The sequence below is a fragment of the Ooceraea biroi genome, chromosome 13, assembly GCF_003672135.1.
Source record: "Ooceraea biroi isolate clonal line C1 chromosome 13, Obir_v5.4, whole genome shotgun sequence".
In the NCBI taxonomy this organism is placed as follows: Eukaryota; Metazoa; Arthropoda; class Insecta; order Hymenoptera; family Formicidae; genus Ooceraea; species Ooceraea biroi.
This window is the reverse complement of record NC_039518.1, coordinates 2408395-2421627: the sequence shown is the minus strand read 5'-3', so window position 1 is coordinate 2421627 and position 13233 is coordinate 2408395. Positions and strand designations below refer to the sequence as shown.

Sequence of the window (13233 nt, the reverse complement as noted above, 5' to 3'; positions counted from 1 at the left end):
GCAAAAGATAATCAAACAAAATGGACAATATATTGTTTCATAAAGTTTTTGTTTCCCATGAAAAATTCGCCTTTTATTTATATAAAAAAAAACGCAATTACTTTTTGGCCAACCCAATAATTGTTAATCGTTAAATACAGTAGCGTCGAAAAGTAAGAAGGAAACATAATGCCAACTATTAGATAAATATTAAGAATTAAATAGAATATACGTTAATTATATAACTGTGTGGTTTAGGTTATAATAATTGTATTTTTCATTCGCAGCTGCCGGGGTCGGGGCAGTTCAAGCAGATGCTATGCGTGGATAATGGTTCATTTGCGAACCCCGTCACGACAAGGACACGGACCCCCTACGTTGGAATGGTGAGCTGAAGGCGACCCACATAGTGATCCAGAATAGCACTGACGAGACAGAGACGGAGCAGATACATGTCTCCGCGCCCGCTTCCCAACCAATCTACAGCTGGTCCGACTCGGCTAACCTGGCGGTCTTGCCCATCAGATGTAAGAACACGAATGCAGAGTTACACAAAAGCAGATTCGGCTCTGGCGGTAGGGGCCGATGCATCAAGCTAGGACAGAATTGGTACACGCCCAGTGAGTTTGAGGCTCTCTGTGGTAGGGCATCCAGCAAGGATTGGAAGCGAAGCATCAGATTCGGCGGCAGGAGCTTGCAGACCCTCATCGACGAGCAGATCTTGAAGCCACACGCCACTTCCTGCACCTGCGCGGCGTGCTGCGACGATGACAGCGCAGTAAGTGCAGATAATCATGCTTGATGCGAAGTGAATTTCAGTTTTAAACTACACACACGCGTGTACACACTGCTCATCTACTTAGACAGGACCGGTGCGGTTGTTCACGCCGTACAAGCGCCGAAGGAGAGCTAGGGACCCGTCCGTACGGCGAACCAGCGTCGCGCAAAATCAAAAGCGACAATTCCCGGACGGTAGCAACAACGACGAGAGCGGCGACGAGTGGTCGTGTCCGACAAGGAGTCTGCCGCAGTTCGTCTCGACGGACGGGCTGGTTGTGCAGCAATCGCAGGAGCAAGATTCCGTCGTGCAGAACGTGCAGACGGAAAACGGTCAAGGCGACGACATTTTTAAGAAATTGGACGAGATGTCGAGTAAGATGATAAAGTTCGCCTACGAGTTCCGACGTACTCTGGAGGAGGTGAAGGAACTCAACAGACAGCAGAGGCGGGAACAGGCGTTGGTCGCGCAGCTTGGCGGTGGGCGGACAGACGTGATCGAGACTGTTGGCCTGCAACCGGCGTCCGACGCGCATAACAAAAAAGTAAGAACTGCGGAGTAGTCTGAAATACAATGTTTCATTAAATAATAAAAATGATTCATTAAATAATAACGCAATTTCAGTGTGCCAATTGCAATCGGGAAGCGTTCGCAGAGTGCTCCCTGTGCAGACGAACGCCGTACTGTTCGACGTTTTGCCAGCGTAAGGATTGGGGCAGCCACCAGATGGAATGCGTGAGGGGCGCGGCCGAGACGGTCATGCTCATAGTCGAGAGCAGCAGCGGAGATACGAGCGCGCTACCGACGACCGCGACGGACCAATAGCTAGTGTTTCTCACGCCGATTCACCAAAGGAATACGGGGAACGACGAATCGAGCTTGGAAACGCCCAAGTGCAAAGAGGACTTGAAGTGCGAGTTGAAACGAGACTAAAACGAAATGTACGCACATGTACAGGTGTGTGTACGGTAGAAAATATTTTGTGGCGGTGTGAGATGTGAACGTAAGTTGAATTATGAATTTTTATTCATGAATTTGCTACTTGCAATTGGACGGCTCTAAAAAAAAAAAAAACTATATTTTGGGATTTTGTTTCTGACATAAAAAATATATTATACAACAAGCGTCATCGGAGCATAAAGACACACTTCATATGAACATACGTTCACGCGTGAAACACATTCGTGTATGAAGAATAAGAACTGGTTTTTTAGAGTGATTATTTTGATATCATGTATAGATTAATTGTACTCGTAATGAATTATTATTTGTAATAAACGTGCGTAAGTGCGCGAATGCCAAAGGCGGCAATCTCTGCAGTTTTAAATAATCGGCCGAAAGTATTTATATATCATATTTCATACATACACCATCCACCGCATTATTGTCGACTTACTTTTCCAGTACGTACATATACAGGGTGTCCGAAATAAAGCGGCTCGGACGGAAAGTACAGGTAGATAGGAGTAAACCGAGAAGAAAAGTCAAATACTATTTTTCGAAATTCGCAATAGTTATTAAGTTATTAACATATACGTCTGAGCCAATAAACGCGCTGAAAGCTTTAGGCCGGACTCGGGAGATAGAGCGAGAGGCGGAGTCAAGAAGAGTGGGGCGAGGGGGGAACCGCGGGCGACTCGCGAAGCGCGGCGCGTGACATATGATGCCGCGCCGAGAATCTATTCTGTATTTGTGCTTTCCGTACATTGCCGACGAGGAAACAATTTTCCAGCGCGGTGTTTTTAATAGCAAGGAAATGATACGCCATCATTTCCACACCACCTAGCGGTAGATAGCTCGGTGCGTTTTTTTTTATAGTGATTTCCCCGGTAGGCCTAATCCACTCTCATTATTTAATTCGATTGATTTAATTGAATTGTTCCAAATGTCGTCCCCTTTCTCGTACGCAGAGGTCGGCTCTTCGTACAATATCGCGTGTGCACGGTGGTCTCAATTGTTGTACAGCGCGGAAAATTGTACGATATGTTGGATAACATCGCTGTTTAGCACTTCGAACACCTCGAATACCTCAAACCGAGATTCCCGCGAGCCATCAGGCAGCAAACAATGTTCGTGTTTTGTCTACAGTTGCTGAAAGTCAATTGAAAGTCATGTTCTGCCTACACGATATTTTCGCGCGATATTTTCTTGTACAGTCGCGTATAAGTCTCGTGTTCAAGATATTCGAAGTGTTCGAGGTGTTAGACAGCGACGATGCGATATACTACGGAAGAGTATACGAATATGATAGTGGCTTATGGGCTAGCAGGCGAAAATGCGCGTCTCGCGGCTCGGATTTATGCCGAACGATTTCCTGGGCGTGCATATCCAACATCTCGTACAATTTTTCGCACTGTACAACAATTGCGTGAAACAGGGTGTCTCGTGCATAATACGAGAGGAATTCCAGTGCGCGTTCGAGCCGACCTCTGCGTACGAGAAGGGGACGACGTTTCGAACAATTCAATTAAATCAATCGAATTAAACAATGAGAGTGGATTAGGCCTACCGGGGAAATCACTATAAAAAACGCACCGAGCTATCTACCGCTGGTGGTGTGGAAATGATAGCGTATCATTTCCTTGCTATTAAAAACACCGCGCTGGAAAATTATTGTTTCCTCGTCGGCAATGTACGGAAAGCACAAATACAGAATAGATTCTCGGCGCGGCATCATATGTCACGCGCCGCGCTTCGCGAGTCGCCCGCGGTTCCCCCCTCGCCCCACTCTTCTTGACTCCGCCTCTCGCTCTATCTCCCGAGTCCGGCCTAACGCTTTCAGCGCGTTTATTGGCTCAGACGTATATGTTAATAACTTAATAACTATTGCGAATTTCGAAAAATAGTATTTGACTTTTCTTCTCGGTTTACTCCTATCTACCTGTACTTTCCGTCCGAGTCGCTTTATTTCGGACACCCTGTATATATGTATATATTAGATGTATAATACATATGTATGTGTCTATGAATTATATTACTTAAATATATTTTATTTATAAAATTTTTATATAACACGAAGATATTTAGTACACGGATACTAAATATTTAAAATATTTAAGTAATTCGATACGCAGTGAAATAGTACGATTGCAGTGCATGGAAGGTTCGTGTGTCATATACGTACAAAGATTTGTGATCAATTGACTATACATATACACACACACACACACACCTCGTACACTAAAGAGAGAATTAGTTAATAATTTTTATTATATTTTATATAAGAACTGTATGAGAATTTTTGTAGCAGTAGTGGTAGTACATTGTACACTGTGTATTATATAAAATCAGGTAATATTTAAAAGCTGAGAAATCTCAATATAAATATCGAAAGTTATAATTTCTGTCAGTCCTAGCATCGATGAGATTAATAATGTTTAATATGGAAGAATCACAAATAAACGTAAATTATTCCATAAGGGATGAAGCTAAGAAATTAATTTTCTTTGCTGTATAAATAAATAAATTGAATATGAAACACTGTAAATTAATGTGATATTGTAAATAAAACGTAATACATGAGCAGTTCCACTTTCCAAAAATATATATATATATACACACTTTTGTAATTTTGTTCCGACATATGTACAACGTTGAGCAGTTACGTCTGCTTCGTATCATACACAGCTTTACGTGTTTTGTAATATTAATTGCATCAATAAACAAACAGCAGCAAACATAAGCATCAGTTAAAATATATTTGACGAAAAGGTAATTTTACACCGATCCAACATTGCCCAGGCACAGGTTTGTACAATCTGTAAAATCTTCGCCGGAACATTTTGGAAAAAATCTTAACAACCAAATCAATAATTCCCGTAATGTCCGAGTCTGTACAACAGCGCGGAACCCGTTCTGTTCGATATGCTGAGGTAGCCGCTGCCGGGGGAGAAGCTGATCGTCTGCGGCGTGCCTATGTTAGTTTGCAACGTCGGGAAGTTGGAGAACACGGTGAACGACGGTAGGTGCAGCATCCTGAATGCATTGTGCTTGTCGACGGACGCCGCGCTCAGTATCTCCGACGTCGGATTGAACCTCAAGCTCGTGATGCTAGTCACGAGATTCGTCATGATCTTCAACGGTTCGGGCGCCCGGTTCCCCATCACCGTGTCCGTTTTATAGAGGTTGACCACACCCTCCCTGCTGCCCGTGGCCACGAACTGGCCGCTCGGTGACACGGCGAGCGACATGCAGGTCAAGCACCCGTTGTCCAGAGCACGGTTCACGCACGTGCGAGTGTTGAGGTCCCACACATACATCTCACTGCCGTCTGCATTTGGAGAATATTTTTATGCATAAGCTTCTGGCAACATCAGCGTTGGATGGTGAAGACAAAAATTCGTAAAGGTCTGCTTACCACCGTGCGTGATGAGCGTTCTGCTGTTCGGCGTGAACGCTAATGTCCTGCACTTCGAGTTCATCTTGAACGTGTGGACGAGCTCCTTAGTGGCACTGTGCAGCAAATATATCTCGCCACGTCTTCCACACAACGCGATTAATTTGCCATCGGGCGATACCTCGTATTGCTGGAAACGTTAAAATGTTTGTTAATAAGTAAACAAAGAAATATTGAACATAACCGACTTAGATTTACGTTGCAACCCAATGTAAAGTAGTGTTCGCTGTGGCACCTGTGACTCCATCATACCTTCATGTTCGTAATCCCATGCGGCAAAGGTATTTTATACGTCTTGTCGTTCATCAGATTGTAAGTGTGGCAATACGGATAGAATTGGGAGCCAAACAGGACCTCGGATCCCTCCTTCATGAACACTGCCTTACTGATCGGGTACTTTTGAAATTGCATGCTATGCAGTTTACCGTTTGTATGACCATCCACCTAGAGGTTGAGTCAACACTGATCAGTAGTAATCGATAATGGACATCCAATAATCTGAACTTGGTCGATTTAATTTAAGGGGGGAGCCTGCTTTAGAACGCTGAAAATAAGGTATATTTTACGAATTGTTTTTCGAGAAACTATACAGCGGATCATTATAAAACTTTGATGCATTTATTAGTACATGTTTAAAGATAAACAAAATTATTTTTTTATTTGAATGTATCGCTTGTAGAGGTCGTCCTGGAGAAATCTTAGTGCAGCCGCGTCGCCGGCATCGCAAATTGGTGAGCATTCTCCTGCCTCCGAATTTCGTCTAAACTGAAAAATTGAAATACGTTCTCGTTATTTATGAGTTCCCATCGTCGATGAACCAAAGAGAGAAGAAAAAAGTTGAAAAGTGCCAAAATGGTGGAGCTTAGAACACAAAAGTACGATTTTTAGGCAAAGTTGTTGAACTTTTTCATGCAAAAGTAATGTTTTTATGAATATTAAAGGTTCATCGACGATGGGAATTCATAAATAACGAGAACATATTTCAATTTTTCAGTTTGGACGAAATTTAGAGGCAGGAGAATGCTCGCCAATTTACAATGCCGGCTGCACTAAGATGCCTCCAGGACGACCTCTACAGGCGATACATTCAAATAAAAAAATAATTTTGTTTATCTTTAAACATGTACTAATAAATGCATCAAAGTTTTATAATGATCCGCTGTATAGTTTCTCCAAAACAATTCGTAAAATTATACCTTATTTTCAACGTTCTAAAGCAGGCTCCGCCCTTAAGGGGATCCTGGAGTCGTCTGTATTACCGGCGGAATTCGTCGATCTTACTGTACTAATTACTCTTTAATGATTGTATAGAATGAAAAATCCTTCTCCACGATTAAAGTATACAAAGAAATATACCGAGCGAAACTCGACTTTATGTTAAAACCGACAAAACAAATTTACAGTTTTATTATCGGCTTATTGTGACGTCACCTCGTACATTAATGTTCTTAATATAAATGTTTTGCAGTTCGTGTGGCCAAAATTCGATAATCGCAAGGACGGAACAAAATGAAAGAATATGGGGAAGCTTTTAGAAATGAGTTTAGAAGCCTAGCGTAAAAGTAATTAGTGTAGAAAGATTCGTGATCATTTCGTGCCTACGTATGCCTGTGAAATCGTGGCTGAATAAAAAATTGTGATTTTTTTCCGTTTGGAAAGTTAAGTCCTGCTTTTCACATTACATTATTGTGTGTACTTTCATCGTGGAAAAGGATTTTTCATTCTGTGAATTCAATAAAAAGAAAATGCAGGAAAATCATCGATTCCGCCGGTAATTCAGACGCCGCGACGGAGTTCACTGGCCACTTCAGGATCCCCTTAAGGGGGGAGCCTGCTTTAGAACGCTGAAAATAAGGTATATTTTACGAATTGTTTTTCGAGAAACTATACAGCGGATCATTATAAAACTTTGATGCATTTATTAGTACATGTTTAAAGATAAACAAAATTATTTTTTTATTTGAATGTATCGCTTGTAGAGGTCGTCCTGGAGAAATCTTAGTGCAGCCGCGTCGCCGGCATCGCAAATTGGTGAGCATTCTCCTGCCTCCGAATTTCGTCTAAACTGAAAAATTGAAATACGTTCTCGTTATTTATGAGTTCCCATCGTCGATGAACCAAAGAGAGAAGAAAAAAGTTGAAAAGTGCCAAAATGGTGGAGCTTAGAACACAAAAGTACGATTTTTAGGCAAAGTTGTTGAACTTTTTCATGCAAAAGTAATGTTTTTATGAATATTAAAGGTTCATCGACGATGGGACTTCATAAATAACGAGAAAATATTTCAATTTTTCAGTTTGGATGAAATTTGGAGGCAGGAGAATGCTCGCCAATTTACAATGCCGGCTGCACTAAGATGCCTCCAGGACGACCTCTACAGGCGATATATTCAAATAAAAAAATAATTTTGTTTATCTTTAAACATGTACTAATAAATGCATCAAAGTTTTATAATGATCCGCTGTATAGTTTCTCCAAAACAATTCGTAAAATTATACCTTATTTTCAACGTTCTAAAGCAGGCTCCGCCCTTAAGGGGATCCTGGAGTCGTCTGTATTACCGGCGGAATTCGTCGATCTTACTGTACTAATTACTCTTTAATGATTGTATAGAATGAAAAATCCTTCTCCACGATTAAAGTATACAAAGAAATATACCGAGCGAAACTCGACTTTATGTTAAAACCGACAAAACAAATTTACAGTTTTATTATCGGCTTATTGTGACGTCACCTCGTACATTAATGTTCTTAATATAAATGTTTTGCAGTTCGTGTGGCCAAAATTCGATAATCGCAAGGACGGAACAAAATGAAAGAATATGGGGAAGCTTTTAGAAATGAGTTTAGAAGCCTAGCGTAAAAGTAATTAGTGTAGAAAGATTCGTGATCATTTCGTGCCTACGTATGCCTGTGAAATCGTGGCTGAATAAAAAATTGTGATTTTTTTCCGTTTGGAAAGTTAAGTCCTGCTTTTCACATTACATTATTGTGTGTACTTTCATCGTGGAAAAGGATTTTTCATTCTGTGAATTCAATAAAAAGAAAATGCAGGAAAATCATCGATTCCGCCGGTAATTCAGACGCCGCGACGGAGTTCACTGGCCACTTCAGGATCCCCTTAAGGGGGGAGCCTGCTTTAGAACGCTGAAAATAAGGTATATTTTACGAATTGTTTTTCGAGAAACTATACAGCGGATCATTATAAAACTTTGATGCATTTATTAGTACATGTTTAAAGATAAACAAAATTATTTTTTATTTGAATGTATCGTTGTAGAGGTCGTCCTGGAGAAATCTTAGTGCAGCCGCGTCGCCGGCATCGCAAATTGGTGAGCATTCTCCTGCCTCCGAATTTCGTCTAAACTGAAAAATTGAAATACGTTCTCGTTATTTATGAGTTCCCATCGTCGATGAACCAAAGAGAGAAGAAAAAAGTTGAAAAGTGCCAAAATGGTGGAGCTTAGAACACAAAAGTACGATTTTTAGGCAAAGTTGTTGAACTTTTTCATGCAAAAGTAATGTTTTTATGAATATTAAAGGTTCATCGACGATGGGACTTCATAAATAACGAGAAAATATTTCAATTTTTCAGTTTGGATGAAATTTGGAGGCAGGAGAATGCTCGCCAATTTACAATGCCGGCTGCACTAAGATGCCTCCAGGACGACCTCTACAGGCGATATATTCAAATCAAAAAATAATTTTGTTTATCTTTAAACATGTACTAATAAATGCATCAAAGTTTTATAATGATCCGCTGTATAGTTTCTCTAAAAAAATTCGTAAAATTATACCTTATTTTCAACGTTCTAAAGCAGGCTCCCCCCCTTAAGCGGTCTACGGAAACGCGTTTATTGTTTATCCAAGTACCTGAAACAGCGAGAAAACACCCGATGCACCAGCAACTAGCGCTACCGTAGAAGACGGGTGGAATTCTACGCTCGTAACAGGACCCTCCACATGCGCGCTCTTATTTAAGGCTTTGAGCGCCTTGACATCGACGACGTTCTTCGGCAGATTCTTCACCTTAGGTGCCTCCAAGTGGCAACTATGCTAAACACAGGAATAATCAAGTGTACTCCACGGAAATAAAAGGGGAAAAATGTCAGACGTTGAAAGTCCTTCAATACCTTCAAAATATCGTTATCTAGATCATCGGTGTTATCCTTCTTGTCGAGCTCGGCCCACTTTGGAGTACCCACAAACAGCTTGTATCTGTTCTCCAAGTACGTCGCATACAATTTTTCCGGCCTCGCGACAGTTAATTTGCGATTCTGTGCATCCAGAGCTGCGTTCACACTGTTACAAAATGTAAAACAGGTTATACCATTTACACACGGCACTCAAAAGGTGTGACGAATGATTATGAATAAATGTAAATGTCTTTTATAATGAATTCTTTATAAATAAAAAAAGATATGAGACAGAAATCATAAATAAAATTTACTCCTGAACACATACGTATATGCACCATCGTCGTCGTCTACCCAAGCTGCTTTCTTTTGATCCGGTTCATCTGCAACATCTTTCTCTGATTTACTCTCATCTTTATTGTCACCTATGGTCTCACCGTCAACAAATTTGTCTTCGGTTGCAGATTCATTGTCTGATAAATTATTTATGATGTCGCTTGGATCGCCAAAAACTATTTTCTCCAATCTACGGGGTTAAACAATAATTGACACACATAAAAGGTTGTTAATCATTACTCATTTTATTCTTCATCGAATTGTCATCATACCTGGCTTCTTCAGCAGCGTCATATTTATTTCGACGTTTCCGTCTCAAAGGTGTTGAGAATTTTTGATTGTATAAAACTGGTTTTGCACTTGCATATTTCTTAGCCTTAGTTTCACCATCGTTCCTTCTGTGCTTGAAACCTTTCCTTCGCGCAATCTTCTTTTCCTCTTTTTCACTCATTTTCTTTTGCTTTTTCTCTTTCATTTTTACAAGATAATAAACATTTAAGAAATCCAAACTTTTAAAAGATTAATGAAATATCGTAATACTTTTAAAACCCATATAACCTATTATGTTCTTATCACGCGGTCCTGTGTCGTGTCTTGCAGCATATGAGTTCTTTCTTTTTATTGGTCTAGTGCCTTCTAGTTACATTTAGGACTGTTTGACACGAAAGGCGGGAGCTTTTGCATTCCGCATAACCTATAACGCCTGAGGAAATAAACCAATCAGAATCCTTCTATTTCCATCCGGAATGGAATTCCTGAATTTTTTAACATTAGCTGTAGTCCAGTTAGCACTGCGAGTGCTACGAAGCACTTTCTAGCCTCCTTTTTATTTGAAAGAAGAAAAAGGATAGAAGTATTTCTCTAACTGGGGGAAACTATAGTGAATTATTTCAAGCAGTAGTGTTTTATTTCAGTAACGTTAGCCAACCTGCTTTCAGGCATACGATTCAAATCCGTGAGCATAACCCTATCGTCAATCTGTTTGAAGATGTCGCGCCCGGGCCGACCTCGAAAGGCTTGCCCGATAAAGAATTGGAGGGGTCATTGACCGAAAATTCGAGTCAAACGCGGCAACTAGAAATGACTCGACCAACAGCACGCAAGCGATTAAAAACGAATGGAGAGAGACAGAAGAAAAGAAAATAACTCGGAGCAATAAAATATTATATTTAACTTTAACAAACAATAATATCCTGATAAATGATTAAAAACTTTATTATAATCATACAGAAAGAAGAGAAAATTTTAACTACGACACGAATGCCCCTCACTATGCGAACGAAACAAATAAAACGCAGAATGTGATATTCTAGAATCATCCCTCATCGTTGTAAAGCGACGCCGACAAACTGGAATCTGTTCGGTCGGACGATGACCTATGACCAAATACAAACACGCATTTCGGTTGGTACTGCTCCACCGCTTCCAGAAGACTGTCCGGGTAACCGGGCGAATAGTACTGAAACAATCGTAATTTATAAAATATACAGGGTGGGGCAATAACTATTACCACCTTAAATATCTTCGAATTTATAAGGTCCAGAGGAAAATTTATGGAATCAAAATTATACGGTACGAAGGGGGCTAACATATGGCGATAATCATTTTTGTCCTGGTGGAGGCGCTTCGAAGATATCAAGGTCACCTTCATTTTTTTTAATAGGTTCGGTATGTTTTTTTTCCATCATTTTATAGAGGAGCTTAAAACAAGTACGGAACTCATGACACAAAACTATTGAACAAGATTAAATGTAAATGAAAACGATAAAAAATACATTTTTATATTAAATGAAATTTACGTTCAAAAGATGTACGAAATGACGCTTTATTAGTATGTTTTGTCGGAATGTTTTGATTTTGGCATTCCTCATAAATGAGGATCAACTTGTTCTTCAAACGGATACATCGATGAAAATAAATAGTGACGTAAACTTATTTCAATGAAAACAAAGACCCTTTGAAGGCCATCTTAATAAGTTCACAGGATAAGATAAACATAAAAAGTAGTATCGATAGATAAGTCAATCGTGCAAGATGTATTCATTTGAAGAACAAGTCGACGTGATGGAGAATGATCTCATTTATGGAGAATGTCAAACAAATTCAGTGAGAGCGCAAAAGTTATACGCTGAACGGTATCCTAATCGCACTCAGCCTTCGCGTCGAACATTTAAAATCCTATTTATTTCATCGATGTATCCGTTTGAAGAACAATTGATCCTATTATGAGATGCTCCTAATATGAGATAATGGAGTTTCTGCTAAACTAGTGAGCACCATCTGTTAATTCCACCATAAACTTATTACTCTTGGTGTAAAATGTATTTAGTGAAAATTCATTGTTCGTTATTGCGTTTAGCTTTTGCAAGAAAAGGTTTGTGAAATTGTGAACATGTCAAAGGAACTTGAGGTAAGTCTTTAAACCTTGTTTATTATTGGGTCGTCCGGAAAGTTCGTGCCGATTTTAAAGGAAAATTCAAAGCAACATTTTTTATGTCGATAAATATTTATTGACTTATGTATGCACCATTTTGTTTCACAACCTTTGTCCATCTTTCACGCAACTGGAAGATTCCATTCTCCCAGAACTTCTTAGGTTTCTCGGCGAAAAACTCCTCAAGGTGATTTTTTATGTCGATCAAAGAGTTGAAGTTCTTGCCGCTAAGAGAATTTTGCAAAGACCTAAATAAGTGAAAGCCTGAAGTGCAATGTCTGGTGAATACGGTGGGTGAGGTAGCACATCCCAGCCAAACTCCAACAATTTTTGTCGGTAGTCAAAGAAACATGAGGTCTGGCATTGTCCCGATGGAACACGACGCCCTTCCTATTAGCTAATTCTGGACGTTTTTCCTGAATCGCTGTCTTTAATTCGTCCAGTTGCGAGCAGTACTTATCTGCATTTATCGTTTGGTTGTGTGGTAGGAGCTCATAATATAGGATTCCTTTCCAATCCCACCAGACACAGAGCATGACTTTTTTTGGACGAAGGCCGGCTTTCGGAGTGGTTAATGCTGGTCATTCGCTTACCCAGATCTTTTTCGTTCTACATTGTTGTAAATGATCCATTTTTCGTCACCCGTCACTAATTGCTTCAAAAATGGTACGTTTGGCGTTGCGCTTGTACAGCGAGTCGCAGATGGAAATGCGATCCATTAAATTTTTTCGGCCAAATTATGCGGAACCCATACATCATAGCGACTTACGTAACCAAGCTTCACTACATGATCGTGGACAGTGGTTTTCGATATTTTCAGTATCTCTGCCAATTCACGTGTCGTGTAGCGCGGGTTATTCTCGATCAGTGTCTTGATTTGGTCATCATCAGTAGTAGAGGGTCTGCCCGAGCGTTCTTGGTCTTTAAGGTTAAAATCACCAGCTCTAAACTTAGCGAACCACTTACGTACGGTTCTTTCAGCTAAAGCGCCTTCTCCGTAAACAGAACATATCGAATTTGTTGCTTGTGAGGCATTTTTGCCTTTCCGGTAATAGAAAAGCATCAAGTGTCTAAAATGTTCTTTGTTTTCTTCCATCTTCAAAAGAGTACAAAACTGACACGAATCAATTTATCTGAAACAACTTTTTTCCTAAAGATGCGTTGAAATGTCACCTTT

At 40.2% G+C, this 13233-nt stretch overlaps 1 protein-coding gene and 1 pseudogene across 1 annotated transcript; one reads left to right on the top strand and one right to left on the bottom strand.

Annotated features, from left to right (window-relative positions):
- The window catches only part of LOC113563280, a 4576-nt pseudogene extending 2745 nt beyond the window's left edge, over positions 1-1831 (top strand).
- A 2120-nt stretch (positions 1832-3951) lies between these two features.
- LOC105283886 (U3 small nucleolar RNA-associated protein 18 homolog) lies at positions 3952-10137 on the bottom strand. The gene is made up of 7 exons (XM_011347015.3): positions 9895-10137; positions 9615-9812; positions 9284-9452; positions 9024-9206; positions 5406-5597; positions 5115-5283; positions 3952-5027 (listed from the first exon to the last, which is right to left on the bottom strand). The coding sequence occupies exons 1-7, from the start codon at positions 10095-10097 to the stop codon at positions 4564-4566; spliced, it is 1578 nt and encodes a 525-aa protein (XP_011345317.1). The 5' UTR covers positions 10098-10137; the 3' UTR covers positions 3952-4563.
- Positions 10138-13233: the final 3096 nt, after the last annotated feature.